Raw genomic sequence first — 25,000 nt, forward strand, 5'->3', positions numbered from 1 at the left:
GTTAACTACTTGAGGAGAGTCGCTGATCGTTGGTAATAGAGCGATAGCGCACGAGCCTACGCCTAGCCCGTTGAAATTGTCTGTGTCTGGATTGTTAGTGAGTGAGTCTCTGGTTCAACCCCTGTTGTTACGTTTGCAGCACAGACATGACTTCGGGAGCCAACCGAGCCCAGAGTCAGCACGGGAGGTGGACAGTGTCGAGCAGCGACGAGGAAGAGCCCGAGGGCCCTGGGAATCGGCCGGATTCCCAGCCGGAGGCTCCGGCCGCCGGAGGGGCTGATCCGGGGTCCGACGATCCCAGAGAACCGCCAGAGACTGCCCCGGTCCGGCCCCCCGAGGCCGGGATCCTGCCGCGGGGAACGGCCTGGCGACGGGGGACGTCCAGCCCCGGGAACAAGCGCACGTCACCGGCCGTCAAGAGGGGGAGGCCGTCACCGTCCGAGCTGGGCTGGGATCTGTCCAGCAGCGACTCCGAGCCGGACGCCGGGGGAGGGGGTGAGCGGGGTGACCACCACCCCAGCCCCGCACCCGGCTCCGACCCCAGCCCCAAACCCAGCCCAGTCAGCAAGAAGCAGCGGCTGGAGCCAAACCGCTCGCCAGTCAAGCCCCGACTGGACCCCAGCAACGACAAGACCGCCCTAGACACCAGCACGGAGACTACCTGGGACACGACCGGGGAGAGCTCAGAGACCCCCGACGAGCAGCCCGACAAGTGGGACCTGCTGGAGAAATGCAAAACCTTCCGATTTTTCTGACCAGAGTCTCAGGCATCAGCACAAAGTACAACTCCGAAGCCCTTCACATAAAAGGTGAGGAGTGCAGCGGGTGGCTGTGTCCTGGCCATCCACTCCCCCCTCCACTCCCTGCCCCATCCCATTCCCTCCCCCCATCTCTCCCCCATCCCATTCCCTCCATCTCCCTCCCTATCCCATTCCCTCCCTCTCCCTCCCCATCCCACTCCCTCCCTCCCCATCCCATTCCCTCCCCCCCTTCCTCCTCCATCCCATTCCCTCCCTCTCCCTCCACCATCCCATTCCCTATTTAAATAGATAGGATTTATATGTAAACTCCTGGGATGAGGTGAGATGAAGAGAAACTCAAGTAGTTTTTTATTTTATTTTTTTCAGATATTTTGTCGCCTCTCTTCGGGACAATTAAAGCCTCCGCCCAGGTGAGAAATATAGGCCAGGTACCTCTTTATACCCAAGGAAGAGATCAAAAACCAGAGTGTAATCTGTGTAAAATGTGCACTGACTGAGGGAACCCAATGCAACCACTCAACCTGTGGATAGGGTGAGGGCGAAAGAGATTGAGGGTTATTGGTCGATTGGGTGACCAGCGATAAACACAGGAGACAGAATGCTGGTGCCATCTCCAACTGAGAATCATACTCCAGCTGTAAATACAGGGGGTCCGCAAAGTCCTGTTACCCCCTGTTACAAAACAGCGATACAAGACTACGGAGGAGTTGAAACGAACTGTCAAGAGACACATTTCACCTCCTCACTGACTCCATCCATGTTACGGACCCATGAAAATGATACCACTCACACACACACTCACACATACTCACATTCACTCACACACACCAATCCTCTGGACGACTAAATACAGTTAAACTCTAGTACTGGCTACAATTAAGTACGTCTAAATGCCATTATCATCATTCTTCCACATGTTTCAGTGGTTGGGTTGGTGAGTGTGCATGCCGTAGAGAAAAAGGTGGGGGTAACAGGCTCTTTGAAAAGAGCCATTCAATTCAGTCCCACTCCCCCGCTCTCTCCCCACAGCCCTGCAAACTTGTCCTCCCCAAATAATTATCTACTTCTCTCTTAGAAGTTGTTATCGAATCGGCTTCCGCCACCACCCTTTCAGGCAACGCATTCCAGATCCCAACAACTCGTAAAGTGAGGCGACTGTGTGTTTTGTGGGCAAATACACAGAATATTTAAAAATACATAAAATAGCGTGTAGAATTGAATCGAGGCGTAGAAGATGCTAAATGGGATAGAAAGAAAGGAAAGCCAGAAGGATAGTTTCAGTTCCTCAGTAATAGATGATATAAGTTTGATGCAGTTCCCAGCCCAGAATTCAACTGAACTATTTTAGATACCAGGAGAGCTCTACTTTTGCTGAAACTGTGTTGTATTACACCCAGTAATGTTTTGCCTTTCAGTTCAACTATTGCATTGACATTCCATGGATGCTCAAGCAATACCCCGAAGAGTTTAGGTGAGTCTTTTGCTCGTGAGTTTGGTCAACTGAATGAACGAGTGAGCGAGTAAATAAAACAAAGAATGAATGAATGCTCCAGTCAATAATAATAATCATCCCACCAATTGATATAGGACCTTATCAAAGTGTTGACATGTCTCAAAGCGCTTCACAGAATATATCGTATAGTGAATTGACTGTGTACTTTGGGGGTGAAACGCAGCAGCCAATTGCACACACCAGCGTCCCACAAACAGTTGTGGATTGAATGACCAAATTATTTATTTATGTATTTATTTTGAGGGATTATTACCCCCGGAAAGCGATCCGCCAATCAACTAACAACCGGGTTCCTACTCACTGCTGGGTAAACAGGGCGTGTGGAGCAAAGAAACTTACCCAACGTTTCGCCCCCCCCCACCACCCCGAGAATCGAATCCGGGTTCTCTCGCTCACAAGGCGAGAGCTCTAACAGCTACCCTGCGGGACTCTCCTTAAACAGGTAGAGCCTATAAGTAGATGTGTGTTTGTGGGGGGAGGGGGGCTCAGCCTCTGTCTGTCTGTCTCCGCTCAATGACGTTTGGTTTCAGGAAGACGCCTGTGCTGATCATTCACGGGGAGCAGCGAGCGGCTCGCGCTGCGCTACACCAGGAGGCCCACCCCTACCAGAACGTGCGTCTGTGCCAGGTAACCAGGGTGGCTCGGGGAGGAGGGGGAGGAGGGGGGAAGCGGAGAGTGGGGGCCGACACACAATAGAGACCTTTGCTCAGGGACAGTGGAGGCCCTACACTTTACTAGTCGATCATACTAAACACAATAAAGCTCACTTAGGTCGTTAGCAGTCGGGATCATAACAATTAGTGTGATTTACGTGAAGCCCGAATTGCAGGCAAACTCTATAAATTGCTTAAAATCCGATTTAATCAATAATCTACACTGCGCAAGTGTAATTCATTGCAACCGGTAAGTGTGGTAGCTTTACTCTCTCGCTGTCAGTGACTCAGGAGTGTGGACGCACAGTGTAGAGGGAGCTTTACTGTCTGTGTCTCTAGCCCTGACCTGGGAGTGTGGACGCACAGTGTAGAGGAGCTTTACTGTGTCTCTAACCCTGACCTGGGAGTGTGGACGCACAGTGTAGAGGAGCTTTACTGTGTCTCTAACCCTGACCTGGGAGTGTGGACGCACAGTGTAGAGGAGCTTTACTGTGTCTCTAACCCTGACCTGGGAGTGTGGACGCACAGTGTAGAGGGAGCTTTACTGTGTCTCTACCCCTGACCTGGGAGTGTGGACGCACAGTGTAGGGGGAGCTTTACTGTGTCTCTACCCCTGAGCTGGGAGTGTGGATGCTAATACTGGGTGTCCGAAATGAGAATGCCTTTTTATCTTCCATCTCTCACTGTGATTATCAATATATTTATAAAATTTAAACCTGGTCTTGGTTTGCAGGCTAAGTTGGAGATTGCGTATGGGACACATCACACGTGAGTAAATAAATGGCTATTATAAATAAAAATTGGCTTTAGATCAGTAATTTCACCCTCGAAATATGCAGTCAGTTCGCTTTGCTGTATATTCTGTGAAGCACTTTGAGACATCTCAACGACGTGATAGGGCGCTGCATCAAATGTAAGTTGTCGTCTGTTGTTGTCTGTTGCTGAAGAAAGATGATGTTGCTCCTGTACGAGGAAGGATTGCGTGTGGTCATCCTCACAGCCAACCTGATCCACGATGACTGGTACCAGAAGACACAGGGGTGAGTCGTGGGCTCTGATCTTCAAAGCCTCTCCATGGCCGTGTTCTTCCTTAACGTCTGCTAACTCCCTACCAACTTGTCCGCTCCCTCCGCTCAGCCTGCTCCACATCCCCCCGCCCTGGCTACCCCACCATCAGCGGTCGAGCCTTCAGCCTTTCCTACCCCACCCTCTGGAACTCTTATCCCACAGTCTCTCCGCCTCGCTCCCTCCCTTGCCTCCTCCAAGGCCCATCTCAAGACCCTTCTCTTCGACCGCGCCTTCGGCCATCCTCCTACGCACCCCATCCTCCCTGCCCTCCACCCCCTCCTTATCCAACCCCACCAGCTCCGGTCCAAACCCCTAACTATCCAGCGCCTTGGGACGTCCTCCCGACGTGAAAGGCGCCGTGTAAAATATCATGTGTTGTTGTTGTTGGTCTCGGTGTCGTCGTCCCCCTGAGCCTTGGGTGGAATTTCAGGCCTTTGGTGGAGAGAAAAAAAAGAAGAGGAAATTCAGCATAAGTTACGACTTAATTTTTTTTTATTTGCGTCCCGCTGGTCGCTCTAGGATATGGTTGAGTCCTCTGTATCCACGGTTACCGGACGGAAGTTCTGAATCATCCGGAGAATCGCCCACCAATTTTAAGCGGGATTTGATCGACTATCTTCTGGCCTATCGCTCAACAGGCTTGGGAGAGTGGGTCTCACACGTCCAGGAACACGACCTGTCTGACACCAGGTACCCCACTCCATCTTGGTGTTCACTCCATCAACTTTCTCTCCCCCCCACTTTCCTTCTGACGCTTTTATCGTTCGTACTACACAGTAACGTACAATTCAGGGTGCAGTTATCCTCAACACACACTCTGGGCTCCCCCTCAAACCTTGGCTCTTACCAACCTGCGCCTAATACTTCATACTTTCCCCCCCCCCGGCTCGGTCCCGGGATCCTAAACTGTAAAGCGCTCTGAGATGTCGTCCGGGGTGGAGGGCGCTATATAAATCCAAGTTGTTGTTGTATGTAAGCGGGATGTTTCCCTCCAGCGAGAGAGAGAGTGCATTTCATCCCAACAATCTATCTCTGGGATTTCCACGTGTAAGTGGACGTTAGTCTTTCTCCTAGCCAATTCTTATGTTCTTTTGCTGCTGGTAATAATGACAGTAAAATGATAATAATAATCCTTGATTGTTAATGATAATTAATAATTAACAATAATAATTAATAATACAGAGCCTTATCACATCGTTGAGTCCTCTCCAAGCGCTTCACAGAATTTACTGTAAAGTGAATTGACTGAATTTTGTGGATGATACGAGGCAGGTAATTGCACATAGTAGTGTCCCACAAACAGTCATGGATTGACTGATCAAGTTATGTATTTACTTATTGGGGGTTTATTATCCCCAGAAAGCGATCCGCCGATCAACTACCCCCCAAGGTTCCTACTTACGACTGGGTAAATAGAGCGTGTGGTGTAAGGAAATTGCCTAAGGTGTCACCCTGCCCGGGAATCGAACCTGGATCCTCTCGCTTGCGAGGCGAGAGCTCTAACCACTGTGCTTTTATATTGTCTTTGCAGGGTTCACCTTATTGCCTCAATACCCGGCCGTCATGTGGGCAGCCTGAAAGACAAATGGGGTCACTTCAAACTCCGAAAGGTTTGTGTATCCGTATCTTTACAAACAGAAACCCCTTTGTCCCCGTTTCCCCCCCACCCCACCCCACCCACTGCAGATGTCTTCGAAAGATGTTCAACAACAAGTAAATGACATTTGCATAGCGCCTTTCATGTCGGGAGGACGTCCCAAGGCGCTGTTCAAAGATCCTGTGATACAATTCTTAAAGAGAAGACAGTTTCCCTCCCCCAATGTCCTAGCCGACAATCCTCCGAAAATAAAATCGGTCACTCACTTCACGACTGTTCGTGAAGTAATGCTGTGCGCAGCATTCACCACAAATACAAATACACAGTCACTCCACTTCACATCAAGATTCTGTGAAGCATTTTGAGACATTGATAAGGCACTATGACAATAATCCTTCATTCGTGCAAGTAGCGTCTCGGAGCTCTGGGTAGGAAGTGCTTTGGGGCGTCCTCCCGTTTAAATAGGAAATCCTGTAACGTACTGGTTAGTGCACGCGCCTCGCACCAGTATCTGGGTTCAGCGCCCAGAAGGGGCAAAACCTTACCCCACGCGCCTCTGTCTACCCAACAGTAAGTAGGAACCCGGTTGTTATTCGATTGGCGGATCGCTTTCTGGGGTAATAGTCCCTCTCAAAATAAAATAAAATAAAATAATATGGTCACTCAATCCACGAGTGTTTGCGGGGACGCTGCTGTGCGCAGTTGGCTGCCGCGTTTCGCCCACAAATTGCGCAGGCGGTTCACTTAGCAGTGTGTCCTGTGAAGCGCTTTGAGACGTGGCGAAGACGCGATGAGGCGCTGTATCGAATGCAGGGGTTATTGTATTATAGATGCAATGATCATCACCACCAGCAGGCGGCGCTCCTCCATTATACATAGAACTGCCTTCTATTGAGGCCATTCTGATTGTTCGGTGAGTGTGTGTGTGTATACATTATAAATGTAATTCACTGGGATTTAAAAAGGATTATTATCCCGGCTCCGCTCTTGTTTATGGATCCGGTGCCTTTTCCGACAGGTCCTGAGTGACCACACCTCCCCCCGGCCCGGCCGGGAATCCTGGCCTCTGGTTGGTCAGTTCTCCAGTATTGGGTCCCTGGGGCCCGACGAGGACAAGTGGCTGTGTTCGGAGTTCAAGGAGAGCCTGAGCCGCCTGGGTAAACGGGACACACCGCTGGTCAGTCACAAGGCTCCGCTACACCTGGTGAGAGCACTCATCAACTCCCTCACCTCCCTCGCTCTTCCCTTCCTCCTACACTCTATACACTCCTCACCTCCCCCTCGCTCTTCCCTTCCTCCTACACTCTATACACTCCTCACCTCCCCCTCGCTCTTCCCTTCCTCCTACACTCTATACACTCCTCACCTCCCCCTCGCTCTTCCCTTCCTCCTACACTCTACAACACTCCTCACCTCCCCCTCGCTCTTCCCTTCCTCCTACACTCTACAACACTCCTCACCTCCCCCTCGCTCTTCCCTTCCTCCTACACTCCAGAGCGCCCCTCACCTCCCCCTCGCTCTTCCCTTCCTCCTACACTCTACAACACTCCTCACCTCCCCCTCGCTCTTCCCTTCCTCCTACACTCTACAACACTCCTCACCTCCCCCTCGCTCTTCCCTTCCTCCTACACTCTACATTACTCCTCACCTCCCTCGCTCTTCCCTTCCTCCTACACTCTACAACACTCCTCACCTCCCCCTCGCTCTTCCCTTCCTCCTACACTCTAGAGCGCCCCTCACCTCCCTAATGTAATTTCGCTATTTTCTTGACACAGGTTTATCCGACTGTAGATAACGTCAGGACCAGTTTAGAAGGATATCCAGGTAGGATCGTTAAGAAGTAGGGATAGTAAAAAGGGAGCTCTTTGGAGCTGATCCGAGCTGTTTGATCTGCTACTTCAGATACCAAACTGGCTCGTTCTGTCACGTTCCCGCCTCCGGGTCAGAAGTTTGTGGGTTCAAGCCCCGTGTCTGGGCTTTGAGCTAACAGTCCAGGCTGACTCCCCAATACACTGTTGGGAGGAGCGCAGCATTGTCGGAGGTGTCGTCCTTCGGATGAGACGTTAAAACCGAGGTCCCGTCTGGTTGTTCAGGTGGACGTTAAAGATCCCGAGGCGTTATTCCAAAAGAGAAGGGAGTTTCTCTCTCTCTCTCCTCTCTCTCTCTCTCTCTCCGGGTGTTCTGGCCAACAATTCCCCAAATAAAATCGGTCGCTCACTCCACGTGGGCACAAACTGGCTGCCAGCTTCGCTCACAAAATACACACAGTCGCTACACTTTACAGTGACGCCCGTGAAGCGCTTTGAGAGGATTCGACAGTGTGTGACGAGGCGAAGATGTGATGAAGCGCTCTAGGACGCTATCCTGCGTGAGAGACGCTATGTAAATTTAAATGCCGAAGGGCCTTCTTTATCCAAACTGATCTCTCATAATTTTAATGATTCTTGATCAGGACATTTTTTGTTGTTGTATTTTACAAGCGTGAACCTCAGTGGATTGGATGATCGGAACCTTTCCCTCTACTCATTAGTTGTCATCAGTTCCTTCTCTAACCCCGAATGCCACGGTTAGGAAAAGTGATGGAAATTGATCCTTTTGCTAAACAATCCACATCGATTTTCTGGAGTCGTGGCTCTGCATGTAGCAGCGAAGTTAGTGGGGGTAGAAGAGGTTCATAATAATAATAATAATAATAATAATCTCTGCATTTGATGCAGCACCTTATCACGTCTTCGAGACGTCTCAAAGCGCTTCATAGGTTATACTTTAAAGCGAATTGACTAAATTTTGTGGGCGAAACGCGACAGGCAATTGCGCAAAGAAGTATCCCACGAACAGTCGTGGATTGAGTGACCAAAGTATTATTATTATTTTTTTTTGAAGGGATTGTTAGCCCCAGTAAAGTGATCGGACAATCGACTAACAACCGGGTTCCTACTTACAGCTGCATAAACAGAGACACTCTAAGCGCAGGATCCATGGGGAGAGGCTGATTGGAGTCTGATGTCTCTAATCTCCAGATATTCAGACAGATGAGCAGTGTAATGGAACCTGTTAATGAAGTTAGGGCCAGACTGAGATGCAGACTTGCCTGACGGTTGTTTTACTCTGTGGCTGAGCGCTAAATTTCTGCCCTGTGTTCGCAAACTTTCCCTCAAATAATAACAATAATTTGGTCACTCAATCATCGACTGTTCGAGGGACGCTGCTGTGCGTAATTGGCTGCCGCATTTCACCCATAAAATACACAGTCGATTCACTTTACGATACATCCCGTGAAGCGCATTGAGACGTCTCGAATGATGAGGCGCTGTATGAAATGCAAGGATTATTATTCTGATTATTACGATGTGTCAGGACCGTCACTTACGCTGCCTGTCTCCCCTCGTAGGAGGCGGGTCACTCCCTTACGCCATCCTGACGGCGCAGAAGCAGCCTTGGCTGAACTCCTTTTTCAAGTAAGTAAAACTAATCGTACTCGTTTCAAACTCCGAGCCCCCCATCCCAGTCGCTCCCTGCTCCCTTCATAGCCAAAGGAATTTAACTCTTCATAAGGTCACCAGAGAGGTTTGACCCATCCGACTTCACTCTCCCAGAAAAACAGGCTAAGGGTCTTCCCGATGTTTCCTACAGTGAATCTCACAGTGGGGCACTATTCCTGGTAACCCATATTTCCCGCACTAAACTCCGCACTCCCATCGCACTAGTCCTCGCCAGGCTCCACTGGCTCCCTATCGCCAAACCGATCGGTTTCAAGATCCCCTCACTCGTTTTCAAATCTCTTCATGTCCCCCGGCACCTCCCTCCCTCTCCGACCTGCTCACCCCCCCCCCAACCCACAACCCGCTGCTTCTACTCGACTGGTTCCGGCGTCCTGCACGTCCCTCCTGCCCTCCGTTCCAACACGGGCGGCCGCGCTTTCAGCCACTACCTCCCTGAAACTCTGGAACACTCTCCCTTTATCCCTCTGCCGTGCACCTTCCTTCCCCATCTTCAGGTCTCGCCTGAAGACCTTCCTCTTTGACTTAGGTTTGACTTTAGCCCTTTGACCGAAGCTGGGTCATTGGGGTTTCTACCCCCCCCACCCCCTTCTCTCTCTCTCTCTCGCTGCTGAATTCACCCTGTTCTCTCGTTGTGTGTCACGGCAGTCAGTGGTCAGCAGATATCTCTGGCCGGACCCAAGCCCTCCCTCACATCAAGACCTACATGAGGACGTCGCCGGACTTCAGCGAGCTGGCCTGGTTCCTGGTCACCAGGTAACAGGGTTTGATGACGGTGTTAATAATAATGCCTTTAACATCGGGAGGACGTCCCAAAGAGCTTCACAGAATTTTTACTGTAAAGTGTAGTGACCGTGTGTTTTGGCTAATTTGGATGGGCTCCTCTTAGAAGTCAGAAGATTGTGGGTTCAAGCCCCCACGTCGAGGACTTTGAACTCCTAGTCTTGGCTGTCGCTCTAATACGGTGGCGTTATTGGAGTATTTGCGGAGTCCTGTGGTTAGAGCGTTCACCTCGCTAGCGAGAGGACCCGGGTTCGATTCCCGGTACGGGGCGAAACCTCAATAAGTTTCCTTACTCCGTACACCTCTGTTTACTTAGCAGTAAGTAGGAACCCGGTTGTGAGTCGATTGGCGGATCTCTTTCTGGGGTAATAATCCCTCAGGAAAAATATGGTCACTCAATCTACGACTGTCCATAAAATACACAGTCAATTCGCTTCACCGTATATTCTGTGAAGCGCTTTGAGATATCTCAATGACGTGATAAGGCATTTTTTCAAATGCAAGGATAATCATTATTGTTGTTGGAATGGCAGCCAAGCCTGTCAAGCCAAGTGCCGACATGATGATGATGGGGTGTGGGGGTTGAGTTGGGGAGTGGGTGGCAAGGGTGGTGTGTGTGGGAAGGGGTATTGGAGTTTGGGGTAGAGAGGGGTGTTTGGTGGGGGGGTGGAACAGCCAGACACATAATAATGCTTGCCTTTGATGTAGTTATAATGTAGTTATAATTACTTATAATGTAATTGAGGCGTCTCAAAGTGCTTTATAGGATATATTGTAAAGTGGAGTGACTGTGTATTTTGTGTGGAGAGGAATGCGTGTGTGTATTTGAGGCAACGGTTTCAATTACTGGCGGTTCATATACTTCTCGAGCAGTGGTCTTCCTGTTCATAAGATTATCAGAAGCAGCTTATTACATTAGTGTCTTATATCCTGCGGTGGGAGGCGCTGTAAATTAATAAGTGACATACAGTGCAATATATATATCTATATAATTCTACTTCATCACTTTCATGACTGTGTCCGAGACATTGTGGAACCTGCAGCTGGTGCCAATTCCCAAGTGGTGATGTTGACTCACATTGGATCTGATTGATTCAGGTCGGGGGTTTGAAAAGCTTCACTGAGCTGACCCGGGGCTAATAACTTTTCTAATAATAATAGTAATAATCCTTGCATTTGATATAGCATCTTGTCACGTCTTTGAGACGTCTCAAAACGCTTCGCAGAATACAATGGAAAGTGGATTGACTGTGTATTTCGTGGGCGAAACCCGGCAGCCAATTGCGCACAGCAGCGTCCCACAAACAGCCGTGGATTGAGTGACCAGTTTATTATTATTTTTTTAAGGCAATATTACCCCCAGAAAAGCGATTCACCAATCGTCTAACAACCGGGTTCCTCCTAACTGCTAGGTAAACAGAGGCGTGTGGAGCAAGGAAACTTGCCTAACATTTCACCCCCTGCCGGGCATCAAACCCGGGTCCCGCTTGCAAGGCGAGTGCTCTAAACACTTCAATCCACGTAAATATACAGTCAATTCACTTTATAGTACGTCCTGTGAAGCGCTTTGGGATGTCTAGAAGATGTGAAAAGCGCTACATCAAATACGAGGATTATTATTATTAGATTGTTATAACAACAGGACTCCACATTTAAGAATATGAAAGATCTGCTCGGGAGCTGGTTCATTGTGAAGACTCCTGACAGACTGCCTGTCGGACGTCAAGTCCTGGATGAGGGCAAACGTCCTACAGTTGAATGTGAACAAGACTGAGGCCCTCCTGATCGCCTCGCGCCAGCGCCTCTGCACCTCAGGCTCTGGCAGCATCAGCCTCCATGGTTGCACACTTCAACTCACCAGCCAGTCAGGAACCCCGGTGTCTTATTCAACCCTCAACTGTCTTTTCTTCCCTACATCCAAGCCATGACCCGCTCTGCCTTCCCTCACCTCCGTAACATCGCCCGACTCCGCCACTACCTCACCCCTCAGGCCATTGAAACTCTTGTTCTGATTCTAAAATTTTTCCTATCACTGATGTGAGACTAACTGGCCTATAGTTCCCCATCTTTTCCTTTCCACCTTTTTTAAGTAGTGGTGTGACATTTACCATCGACAGCTGGGCCTTAAGCCTCTCTGCCCCCACCCTCTGGAACTCCATCCCACATTCCCTTGGCTTCGCTCCCCCCCCCTTGCCTCCTTGAACACCTCAACACACTGCTCTTCGAGACGTCTCAATTGGCTTCACAGAATATACCGTAAAGAGAATTGGCTGTGTATTTTGTGTATCGCCAGACTACCTCACCCCTCACGCGGCTGAAACTCTGGTCCACGCCTTTATCACCTCAAGGCTGGACTATGGGAACTCTCTCCTCGCCGGCCTTCCCGGCCCTCCCTCCACACTGCAGTCATTCAGAACTCTGCAGCTCGTGTACTGTCCCGCACCAGACACCGCGACCACGTCACTCCCACCCTCGCTCTCGCTCACCTCCACTGGCTCCCCATCCCCCAGAGGATCGATTTCAAGATCCTCATCCTCACCTACAAGGCCATTCACGGCGTCGCTCCCTCCTACCTCTCTGACCTACTATCCCCCTACCTACCTGCCCGTACCCTCCGTTCCTCTGGCTCCGGTCTGCTCCACGTCCCCCGCCCCAACGCCCTACCATCGGTGGCCGGGCCTTCAGCCTCTCAGCCCCCAGGCTCTGGAACTCTATCCCCAGTGCCTTCGCCGCTTCCTCCCTTTCCTCCTTCAAGGCCGGTCTCCAGACCTTTCTCTTTGACCGTGCCTTCAGCTCCCCTCTCGACTCTCTACCCCCTCCTCGCTCCCTCCCTTCCCTCCCCTCACCCTGACCATTTCCCCCCTTGCTCGGGTCCTAACCCAACTGTACAGCGCCTTGGGACGTCCTCCTGACGTGAAAGGCGCTCTATAAATGGAATCTTGTTGTTGTTGTTGTGTGTGTGTTTATATGTGTGGTTTACCCATTATGTTATGTTACTTTCAGCCGTTTCCCTATCTTGCTGTAAATGGAGCGAAATGGGGCGTTTAATGCGATGAGATAATTTCACGTTGAGAGTCAGTCACCTTCAGTGTGAGCTGGCGTCAGTCATCCAGAGGGCATTGCTGATAGGAAACACTTTAAATAATTTCCTCATTTGTGTCACTACATGAGTGTTTGCTGATAGACAGCGGAGATTAACACACAGACAGGTGGGATTTATAGAGCTGCCCCCTTCAACTCCAGCCTCTTTATCAGCTCATTAGTCAAAGCATCTCACAGCCTGTCCTCGCTATCTGGATTGTGATCGGGACAGACCTTTGTGGGGCTGGGAGGATACACTGGGAGGTTCTGTCATCCTGGCTCAAGTCTTGTTTTGGAGTTGTGGAGGGGGGAAGAGGGGGGGCTGTGAGCTCACGACCTCATCGGGGGTCTCTAAGCTCATAGTCTAGGCTGTCACTTCACTGTATTGCTGGTGGTGGGGGGGGGGGGGAGAGAGGAATTAACCACTAGAGTAGGGTTGCCAGAAAGGGTATTTGAGGCCAGGACACTGGGACTCATTAATAAACCCTTATCTCATTTAAGAAGTGGAGTCCCATAATATAGTGGTTAGCACGCTCGCCTCGCAGGCGAGAGGACCCGGGTTTGATTCCCGGTGCGGGACAAAACCTTAGGCAAGTTTCCTTACTCCACACGCCTCTGTTTACCGTGTCCTCTCCCGCACCAAACTCGGTGACCCAATCTCCCCTACTCTCGCCCGACTCCATTGGCTCCCTATCGTTCAGAGGATCCAGTTCAAGATCCTGGTCCTCACGTACAAAGCCCTCCATGGCCTCGCCCCACCCTACCTCTGCGACCTCCTAACCCGCCCGTTCCCTCCGCTCAGCCGGCTCCGGCTGCTCCACGTCCCCCGACCCACCCGCCCCACCATTGGTGGGAGAGCCTTCAGCCACTCTGCCCCCAACCTCCGGAATTCCATCCCCCAATCACTCCCCTCCTTAGCCTCCTTCAAGTCCCGCCTCAAGACCGTGCTATCGGTCACCCCCTTCCCCTCCCTCCCTTCTCCCTCCCTGACCCCAGATTGGGTCTGAAATGCTGTACACAATGTCCATCCAGCACCTTGGGACATCCTCCCGACGTAAAAGGCACTATACAAATGTAATCTTGTTGTTGTTGTTGAAGAGGAACCTCGGTTTAATGACTCATCCATAGGATGGCACCTCCGACAATGCATTACACCCCCAGGGCTGCACTGGAGTCTCAGTTTCATGACTTGACGTGGGGGCTTGAACTCACATCCTTCTGACTGGGAGGCGAGACACACTGATGAGTTAGAATGGGTTGGGCAGCAGCCACACAAGTCACTGAGTCTTCACAATGAACCAGCTCCCGAGGAGGACTTTAATATTCTTAGATGTGGAGTCCTGTTGTTATAATAATCTAATAATAATAATAATAATCCTCGCATTTGATGTAGCGCTTTTCACGTCTTCTCGACGACTCAAAGCGCTTCACAGGATATCGACTGTATATTTGTGGGCGAAACGCAGCAGCCAATTGCGCACAGCAGCGTCCCCACAAACAGCCGTGGATTGAAGTAATTAGAGCACTCGCCTCGCAAGCGAGAGACCCGGCTTTGATTCCCGGCACGGGGGGTGAAATGTTGGGCAAGTTTCCTTGCTCCACAACCCTCTGTTTCCTTAGCAGTTAGTCGTCAGTTGTTAGTCGATTGGTGAATCGCTTTTCTTTAAAAAGAATAGTAATAAACTGGTCACTCAATAGAGCCTCATCACGTCTTTGAGGTGTCTCTTATTATCATTATTAGAAAAGTTATTAGCCCCGGGTCAGCTCAGTGAAGCTTTCCAAACCCTCAATCTGAATCAACCAGTTCCAATGTGAGTCAACATCACCACCTGGGAATCGGCACCAGCTGCAGGTCAAGTAAAGGAAACTTGTCTAAACTTTTGCCTCGGCTGGGAATCGAACCCGGTGCTATTGCTTGCGAGGCGAGCGCATTAACCACTGCGCTACGAGACTCCAGCTCTTAAGGATTCTTCAGTCAAGTCCCAATGCCCTGGGATTCCACGTCCCGTGTTGTAAACCTCTCTGTCTCTCGGTCTCTCTAGTGCTAATCTGTCCAAGGCTGCTTGGGGAGCACTGGAGAAGAACGGTACCCAACTGATGATCCGTTCATATGAGCTGGGAGTGTTATTCCTGCCCAGGCCATTTGTAAGTACTTGTAAGCGCCTTTCCCCCTCCACCCCACCCCACCCCCAAAACCCCCCGACAATCCCTTCGATAAAAAAAATTATTAATGTATGGTTGTGACCACAATTTGAGCGCTCGACTCACGACTGTTTGTGGGACGCACCTACGCGCAATTGGCTGCCACGTTGCACCCGCAAAAAAAATACACAGTCACTGCGCTAATATCCTGTGAAGCACCACGAGCTGTTTCAGCGACATGCAAATGCGACAATTATTATTATTATTAGCATAAAATCGCTCGTTCACTTCACGGATGTTTGTGGGGACATCCCTGTGGGCAAATTGATGGCCGCGTTACCCTGCAAGATGCACAGTCACTACACTTTGCAGGACATTGTGTAAGGCTTTAAGACGCTTTTGAAGTTATAAGTGTGATATCACACATGATTATTATTGTTTAAAATAACACGTGAAGACGTTCCTCTTCGACCCGTGCCTTCGGTCGCCTCCGCTCGCTTCCTGCCTCGCCGCCAGGCCTTAATTCCACCGTTAAGAGAGTGAATCACAAGTCCGTACTCGGAGGTCGGTACAAGATGTTCAAACTGCAGGCAGTTCACACTTACCAGCTCGGTGACACACACGCACGCACACACACACACACGCGCACGCACGAGGATAACTGATAATCCTTGCACTTGATGTATCGCCTTATCACATCGTTGGGACGTCTCAAAGCGCTTCGCACGACATGCTATCAAGCGGAGTGACCATGTATTCTGTGGGCGAAACGCAGCAGCCAGTTGGGCACAGGATTGGGCGACCAAACTCTTACTAAATTCAAGCTGCTGATATTATAATCTGCTCCGCAACTGGAGGGATTGAGGTACGGATCAGACCGAATCTAGTGGAACGGCGGAACCGGCTTGAGGGGCTGAATGGCCTCCTCCTGTTCCTGAGCTCCTACGTTCCTGTGCTCCTATCGTCCCTCTTGTGGCTCTGCTCGGTGGCTGCCGCTGCGTAAATAGAGTGCTTCGGGGGAATGTTGTGAGCATCAGGCTGGCGTGCGGTGTGTAGGCAGGGAGCCTTCTGTCTAATGATGTTAAGACGTAGATTTCAGGCGACCTTGGTAGCGAGAGGAATTAAATCGTGTTGGGTGTGTGGTTTTTCAGGGAAGGTGACTGTTCACGGGGGAGCAAGTGTAACCATGCTCCTGATTTATGTGACTTACGCATTGCCTAGTGCCAGCTTTCAGGCGATATATCAGAGGCGTGTGCGTGCGGGGAAGAAAGAGACAGACAGAGGGGAGTCAAAATGAGGGGGGGAGAGAGAGAAAGGGAGGCAGAGAGAGAGAGAGAGGAAGGGAGAGGGAGGGAGGGAGAGAAAAAAGAGTGAGAGAAAATGGAACGAGAGAGAAGGCGAATGAGTTAGAAAGGGGACGAGAGAGGGAGGCAGAGACGAAGGGAGAGAAACAAAAGAGGAGGAGAGAGAAAAACGGGAAGAAGGGAGAGATAAAGAGGGGAAAAGAGAGAGAGAGAGAGAGAGAGAGGAGAAAAAAGAAGCGGAGAGGGAGGTAAAGAGGGGGAGTGAGACAAAGGGAGGGAGGGAGAGAAAAAGGGAGAGAGACAAAGCTCCCTCCCTCGCTTACTTCAAGGCACGGTCTCAAGACCCTCCTCTTCGACAGCGCCGCCGGCCACCCTCCCTGCCCAGCACCCTCTCTATCCTCTCCCCCCCACCCCCACACCGCTCGGGTCCAAATCCCTGACTGTCCAGCGCCTTGGGACTTCGCCCGACATGAGAGGCGCTGTGTAACTTTGACATTGTTTTGTTTTGCTCTCTATCCATCCTCAGGGAATGGACTCGGGAAGATTCCTGGTGAGGAAAAGCCCGCAGCAGAGCACAGAGATGTCTTTCCCGGTGCCTTACGACCTTCCCCCTCAACCGCACAGCAGCCAGGGTAAGCTCACTGTCACCACACCCCCCCCCCCCCCACCCACCTACACCCCTGAACCCTCCCTCGTCACCCATTATGGAGTCCTGCAGCTCAGTGGTTAGAGCCCTCGCCTCGCAAGCGAGAGGACCCGGGTTCGATTCCCGGGCAGGGGGCGAACCCTTAGGTGAGTTTCCTTACTCCACACGCCTCTGTTTACCCAGCAATGAGTAGGAACCCGGTTGTTAGTCGATTGGCGGTTAATAATCCCTCCCCAAAAAATTATAATTAATAATAATTCGGTCAATCAATCCACGACTGTTCACGGGACGCTGCTGTGCGCAATTGGCTGCCGCGTTTCACCCACAGATTACACAGTCAATCCATTGTACGGTAGATTCTGCGAAGCGCTTTGAGAGGTTCTCGAAGACGTGATGAGGCGCTGTATCAAACGTCAGGATTATTATTGTTGTTGTTCCGAGTCTGAGGCCAACCCCGTCTTCACATCCTCGTCTAATGCGTACACAACTGCAATTTCCCAACAGAAAAATAACTGGATAGTGGTGTGGTCAGGGATGTGGAGCAGAGCAGAGCGGACAGTTTGGTGAAGTTTTAATAGATCGGTTTAATAGAGTTGGTTTCAGTGCTGTCTGGTCGATATAATAATAATCCTTGCATTTGATATAGCACCGTATCACGTCATCGAGACGTCTCAAAGTGCTTCACAGGTAAAGTGTAGTGACTGTATATCTTTGTAGACGAAACGCGCACAGCAGTGTCCCACAAACAGCCGTGGATTGTAATACAGAGCCGATGCACTCTGAAAACTGTCAGAAAAACACCAGAAAAGTTTCTCTGGAACGTTGCGGATAGGGTGATCCAGGAACTGTCAGCGTGTGGAGGAGAGATGTCATCTGGCTGAGCGGCAGCACAGACACGGCTCTGACGACAAAATGATTTAATGACTGGATGCCTGTAACAAGGTGTCCTTCCCCGTAATAATGGCTTTTGCATTAGCAAACACACTTAGCCGCCGTGCAGGTGGCTAAGTGTGGGCAGTGAGTTCCACTGTTACAGACATCTCTGCCGATTGTTGAGGAGCATTTCTCTCGCTTCTCCGGTTAAAACAGCCTCCGCAACCCTTTGCGGTGGTGAATTCTACATTTCCGCAAAGCCGATTTCATTCTTAACTGGTTTAGTTCCGATGCTAAGATTATAATTACAATAATAATAAGCCTTGCATTCCAGACAGCGCCTTATCACGCCGTCGAGACGTCTCAAAGCGCTTCACTGCTTAAACCGTAAAGGGAATTGACTGCATATTTTGTGGGCGAATCGCGGCAGCCAATTGCGCACAGCAGCGTCCCACAAACAGTCGTGGATTGAGTGACAAAATTATTTATTTTTGGTGGGATTATTATCCCCGGAAAACGATCCACCAATCAACTGACAACCGGGTTCCTACTCACTGCTAGGTAAGCAGAGGCGTGCGGAGTTAGAAAACCTGCCTACGGTTTCGACACCCCCGTGAATCGAACCCAGGTCATAGAATCATAGAAGTCTATGGCACAGAAGGAGGCCATTCGATCCATTGTGCCTGTGCCGACTCTTTGAAAAGAGCTGCGTAATAGTGTAAGCCGCGTTTCGCCCACAAAATACACAGTCAGTGTATTGACTGTTGTATTGTCGGAGGTGCCGTCCTAAAGATGAGACGTTAAACCAAGGTCCCATCTGCCCGTGACCCTGTTCAAAAAGAGAGAAGGAGTTTCTCTCTCCTGATGTCCTGGCCCCGAGTCCCCCAAATAATCCCCCAAATAAAATCAGTCGCTCATTTCGTGACTGTTTGTGGGGACGCTGCTGTGCGCAATTGGCTGCTGAGTTTTGCCCACGAAAACACACAGTCAATTCACTTTACAGTATATCCCGGCGATATGCTTTGAGAACGTCTCAATGACCCGATGAGGCGATTTATAAAATGCAAGCATTATTATTATTATTATTGTTACTGTCATCGAAGCATTTTAAATCGTGAACTTGCCTCACTCACACGCCACTCACGCACACACCATCGCTACCGCCTCATGAAACATTGTTTTTAAATAACAACAACAAGATGACATGTGTATAGCGCCTTTCAGGTCGGGAGGACGTCCGAAGGCACTGGAGAGTGGACAACATTTCAGACCCGAGCTGGGGTCGATGAGGGGAATGGGGGTGACCGATGGCATGGACGAAGAGAAGGGTTTTGAGGCGGGACTTGAAAGAGGCTAAGGAGGGGGCGAGGCGGAGTGACTAAGGGATGGAGTTCCAGAGGTTGGGGACAGAGTGGCTGAAGGCTCTCCCGCCAATGTTTGGGCGGGTGGGTCGGGGGACGTGGAGCAGGCCGGAGCCGGCTGAGCAGAGGGTGCGGGCGGGTTGGTCGGGGGTTAGGAGGTCGCAGAAGTAGGGTTTTAAACGTTAAAATACAAGCGGAAATTTGGAAAACAAACCAGCAGTGGGGTGGATTGTTGGCCACGAACACCGACACAGAGAAACTCCCTTCTCTTCCCCCATTCGCGCCGTGAGAGATCTTTTAACATCCACCCGAACCCGCTTGTTAGTCGATTGGCGTATCACTTTTCCGGGGGTAATAATCCCCCCGCGCCCCCCAAAAAAATGTGGGTACTCAATCCACAACTATTTGGGGGACACTGCTGTGAGCAATTGAGTTTCGCTCACCAAATATAGTCAATTCACTTGCACTACGTCCTGTGAAGCATGTTGTGACGTCTTGACGACGTGATAAGGTGCTATATCAAATGCAAAGATTATTCTAATAATGTTATTACAGACACAATGGACCAAATGCCATCTCCCTGTGCTGTAAACCTGACTCTGATTCACAGGTTGCGGGAGGCTGACATCTCAAGCTATGCAGTGTGGTGCACTGTGTAATTGATACCAACCCTGCGATAATTACCCTTCCAACGTACTTGGGATAATTTTATCTTTGAGCAAGTTCAATGCAAGAAAATCAGTAACTAATGGAGGGGACGTGGGTGGAACGAGGGTTGTCGGTTAGTTATAATTGGAATCACTATGCCCAGCGCATCTAACGCTTCGCCAAGGATACAACACAGCAGAGGGGAAATTGCAGTGTGGAGTCCTGTAGCTCAGTGGTTAAAGCACCCGCCTCGCAAGCGAGAGGATCTGGGTTCGATTCCCGGCAGGGAGAAATGCTGTACTCTGTCCAGCGCCTTGGGACGTCCTCCCGGCGTGAAAGGTGCTGGACAAATGTAATCTTGTTGTTGAACTGTATCCTCTGTGTGATGGGAAGCTAATGGAGTCGGGCGAGAATGGGGGAGATGGGGTCACGGAGCCCGGTCGGTGCAGGAGAGGACACGGGTTGCAGAGTTCTGGATGATCTGCAGCCTGCGGAGGGAGGAGTTGGGAGGCCGACAAGCGGGGAGTTTGCGTAGTCAAGACTCGATGTAATGAAAGCCACAGCCCTGTAGGGCAGGGTGGTGTTAGCTGGACAAGCAGCGGGAAAGCTTGCCGGACAGCAATATCAATGGCAAACTGTGCGGTTTCAGCCGGTTAGACTCCAGCACTTATCCCAACACACACTCTGGGCTCCCCCCAAGCCTTGGCTCTTGCCAACCTGTGCCTAACACTGTCCTGAATTAGGTAAGCAGGAGGCGTCCCTCCAGGGAGAGAGAGAGAGAGCGCATTCCACCCCAACAATCCATCGCTGGAATTTGGTAGATGGCAAATCTCAGCTCGGTTATGATACTCGTAAGCATGGTGATGGGTTTCCGCATGTGTCAGACACCAGGCTGACCCCCCCCAAAATAATAATAATATTTTTTTTACGCCTTAGCACTGAAACCAGTCCCGAATCCGCACCCAGGTAATTTCCCCCTTTGCAGAGTCTCTGTCTTCTCTTTTTCAGATAAACCATGGATTTGGAATATTCCTTACACACATGCCCCTGACACCAACGGGAATATCTGGGTACCTTCCTAACAGACCATCTCCCTGGGACGTTTTGCAGTTATTCTCTTGGCCGGGGAGGATGGGTGGGTGGGTGGGTGAGTGGGTGGGGTGGGGTGGGGAGGTTGCAGGTGGGGGGGGAGTGGGGAACGGGGACGGGACCACAGGCAACATCAGTGGAATTTATACGATTGTTTTGCAGATTAAACCTTTTTTGCATTAATCTCGTCTAATAATAATAATCCTTGTTTTTTTTTATAGTTATTTCTGTGTTTATATAATACTAGCTGTACCCATTGCAGCTATCCTTGCAACCAGTTTAATTTAATCAGCCTTCTCTCTTTTGTGTGGCATTTTTATTTGTCCTTGAAAGGGTCGATCTTTGCTTCTTCTGCATCTTTTTTTCCCTTAAGCTTAAGAAATTTTTCTATTGAACTCGTTAGCATCCCTCGTTCACATATTTGCGCGCATATCCTTTTGGAGGGGGCTCCTGTGGGAGGATTCCTGTTGGTGTCTCTATGTCAATTGGTTAGTCAGACACACAGACAGACATTTTGGCCTTATTAGTATAGATGTATCTCTCCAGAAGTGTGTGAGACCTCTGACGCTACTTTGTTGCTGAACACTAGGCTTCCCTTTTTGGGGGCGTAATTAAAGCATTTTTTAATATGTTTTTCAATATAGCTCGTCAACGATTAGAGATATGCCCATGACACTCCCACATTCCAATGAGGTATAAATCATGTCTCTACATCAATCGGTTATTGCGTTCTTGGCAGTCAGACAGAGAGACAGACATTTTGTCTTTATTAGTATAGATTCTGCCTGGTCAGGTGGACCTTAAAAATCCCTCCGGGAAAAAGAAAGGAGTTTCTCTCTCTCTCCCGATGTCCTGGCTGACAATTCCCCGGATAAAATCGGTTGTTTACTTCATGGTTGTTTGTGGGGACATTGCTGTGTGCAAATTGGCTGCCACAGCTGTCTACAAAATATACAGTCACTGCACAAAACGTTGGGCTGCATGGGGCTGAGATATTTTCACTTGATAACACCAATATCGAACAGAAGGATTATTAATAATAATTCTTGCATTCGATACAGCGACTTCTCACATCGTTGAGAGGTCTCAAAGTGCTTCACAGAATATATTGTAAAGCGAATTGACTGTATTTTGTGGGCAAAACTTGGCAACCAATTGCTCACGAAACAGTTGTTGATTGAGTGACCAAATTATTATTATTATTCAATTTATTTTTGAAGGGATTATTACCCACAGAAAAGTGATCTGCCGATTGAACAACCGGGTTCCTACTTACTGCTCGGTATACAGAGGTGTGTGGAGGAGGATCTCGTCCCACCCGGGTCCCCTCGCTTGCGAAGCGGGAAGTAATAATAATAATACTAATCCTTGCATTTGATATAGCGCTTTTCACATCTTCTCGCCGTCTCAAAGCGCCTCACAGAATAGACTGCAAAGTGAATTGACTGCATATTTTGTGGGCGAAACGCGGCGGCCAATCGTGCACAGCAGCGTCCCCGCAAACAGTCGCGGGTTGAAGTGACCAATTTATCATTGCGTTTTTATTTTTTGAGGGATTAGTATCAGGCGTGTGGAGTAAGCAAACGTGCCCGAGGTTTCACCCGGACCTGCCGGGAACCGAACCCAGGTCTCTCTCGCTTGCAAAGCGAGCGCTCTAACCACCGACACGCGGGGATGGACAGTCACTGGGACCGAAGACCTGACCCGCGTATGACTAATGCGTAGCCTTCCCGTTCACTGGTTACCGTTTAAAACGAGGTTGATCTCGATGCGGTGATTAGCTTGCGTTTCCACGGATACCGCAGGACTGAAACACTTAAGACAACAGTTAATGACAGGGTTCCCGACGCTATTCAGTGCTTGGGTACAGCGTTGGCGTCGTTTCCCCCTCCTCCGGGTATTGTGTGTGCGATCTATCGAGACGTTTCTTATCCGTTTTCTTTTGCCGAAATAAAAGCATTTGTATAACTCGTGTTCCAAACTGAGCACTTACCCCTCATCGTGAACGTCGGGAGACCCTTTAAAGTGCGGTGATCGGTTTCCACGTGAGTCAGACACACTGACTCTGTATTTTGCATTGCAAAATACTTTTTTTTTAGGGGGGGTCAGGGGCTTTGCATATCACTCAGCCCCAGAGAGGAAAACAAAACCTGTTTGATATTTACGTCTCCTGCGACTGAGATAAAATTCCAAAAAAACCAAACAATAATAAATTGGTCATTTTCAATCTACGACTGTTTGTGGGACATTGCTGTGCGCAATTGGCTGCCGCGTTCGCCCACAAATATACAGTCAATTCACTTTACAGTGTGTTCTGTGAAGCGCTTTGGGACGTCCTCCCGACGTGAAAAGCACTATATCGAATGCAAGGATTATTATTATTATTATTATTATTATTATTCGGCCCATCGTGCCTGTGCCAGCTCTTTTGAAGTAGCTCGCCAATTAGTCCCGCTCCCCCGCTCTTACCCCACAGCCTTTTCCTTTTTAAGTGCCTATCCAATTCCATTTTGATAGCTATTATCGAATCTGCGTCCACCATCCTTTCAGGCAGTGCATCTCAGACTGTAACAACTCTCTGGGTAAAAAAAATAATCTCGTCGCCCCTCTGGTTCTTTCGCCAATTATCTTAAATCTGGTTGCCGACCCACGTGCCAGAGGAAACGGTTTCTTCCCGTCTACTCATCGAAACCCCTCATAATTTTGAAAACCCTGATTGAATCTAATACCTCTATTAAATCATTATGGCTGTTTGTGGGATGTTGCTGACTGGCTACAGATTGGCCAAAAAATACACGCAGTAAATATACACCACACGTTACAGAAACACGTGAAGCCCTTTGATACATTACAGGGGGGGAAGGATATCATAAATGTAAAGGTTTTTGTGACCGAGACACAGGAAAATTACTACCTATCGGTGGAACTGTTGAATCCGTTGCCGTATTTCGCCCACACAGCACACAGTCACTGCACTTTACAGTGTATCCCGTGAAGCGCTTTGAGACGTCTCATCAACATGATAAGGGACTGTGTCAAAGGCAATGATTATTATTATTATATCACAACAAACGAGCGCCCTATTGTGATATGATTCATATATATATAGTTTTTAAAAATTGCCTCGGACTGTCACACACATTCATACGCTCAGCTGTAATTATAAAACATCTAATGTAAACAAAATTGGAGTCAGAGAGAGGGGGGGAGGAGAGAGAAGGGGCTGGGAACCTCTCAGACTTGACATAACATGATGTAAGTCTGCAAAAAAAGGCTCAAATGAAAAAAAAGAACTTGAGTTTTGTATTTATTTTGGTCCGTCAGGTGTCTGACCCACACTTAAACCCATCGCCATCCAGTCAAGAGTATAATTATAATTATAATAATAATAATCTTTCCGTTGGATACGGTGCCTTATCACGATCTATTTTGTGGGCGAAACATGGCAGCAGGTTGCGCGCAGCCGGACTGTTGGCCAGGACACTCGGAGAGGGGAACTCCCTTCTCTTCTCCAATGGCGGGATCTTTAACGTCCAACTGAACAGAGTTTAACAACTGATCCGAAAGACGGCACCTCTGACAATGCGCAAACCACCCCACACCCCACACACACACACACGCGCGCACCCCCAGCGCTGCATTGGAGCATCAGCTTAAACCAACTCCTGACGTGTGGCCTTCAACCCCACATCCTTCTGACTCCGACGAGAGCGAGCGAATGCTGCCATTGTGACGGGCCGACATGACGTACGTACAGATACTTCACAAATAGCAACCCTTGGTGTTTGCCGCAGCCCCTCAGCCCGTCTTGCAGACGCCTCGAAGCCCTTCACGGGATACACTCTACAGTGGAGTGACTGCATATTCGTGGGCGAAACGTGGCAGCCAATTGCGCACCCCACAAGTAGCGGTGGATTGAGTGATAAGAGTTTATATAGAGTACACACACACACATATATATATATTATAGTTCTAAAAGAA

General features: G+C 49.6%; 1 protein-coding gene across 1 annotated transcript; it reads left to right on the top strand.

The window, feature by feature from the left end:
* Positions 1–140: 140 nt before the first annotated feature.
* Positions 141–21,049, top strand: tdp1 (tyrosyl-DNA phosphodiesterase 1). The gene is given in 16 exon segments (XM_042338297.1): positions 141–747; positions 750–809; positions 1,128–1,171; positions 2,177–2,232; positions 2,805–2,901; positions 3,661–3,695; positions 3,875–3,967; positions 4,515–4,685; positions 5,527–5,605; positions 6,611–6,796; positions 7,368–7,416; positions 8,984–9,050; positions 9,741–9,848; positions 14,999–15,101; positions 16,929–17,034; positions 20,939–21,049. Coding segments are annotated over 16 exon segments (1,929 nt in total). The 5' UTR covers positions 141–146; the 3' UTR covers positions 21,013–21,049.
* The last annotated feature ends 3,951 nt before the right edge of the window (positions 21,050–25,000 follow it).

The sequence above is a fragment of the Callorhinchus milii genome, unplaced genomic scaffold, assembly GCF_018977255.1.
Source record: "Callorhinchus milii isolate IMCB2004 unplaced genomic scaffold, IMCB_Cmil_1.0 Scaffold9, whole genome shotgun sequence".
NCBI classification, from domain to species: Eukaryota; Metazoa; Chordata; class Chondrichthyes; order Chimaeriformes; family Callorhinchidae; genus Callorhinchus; species Callorhinchus milii.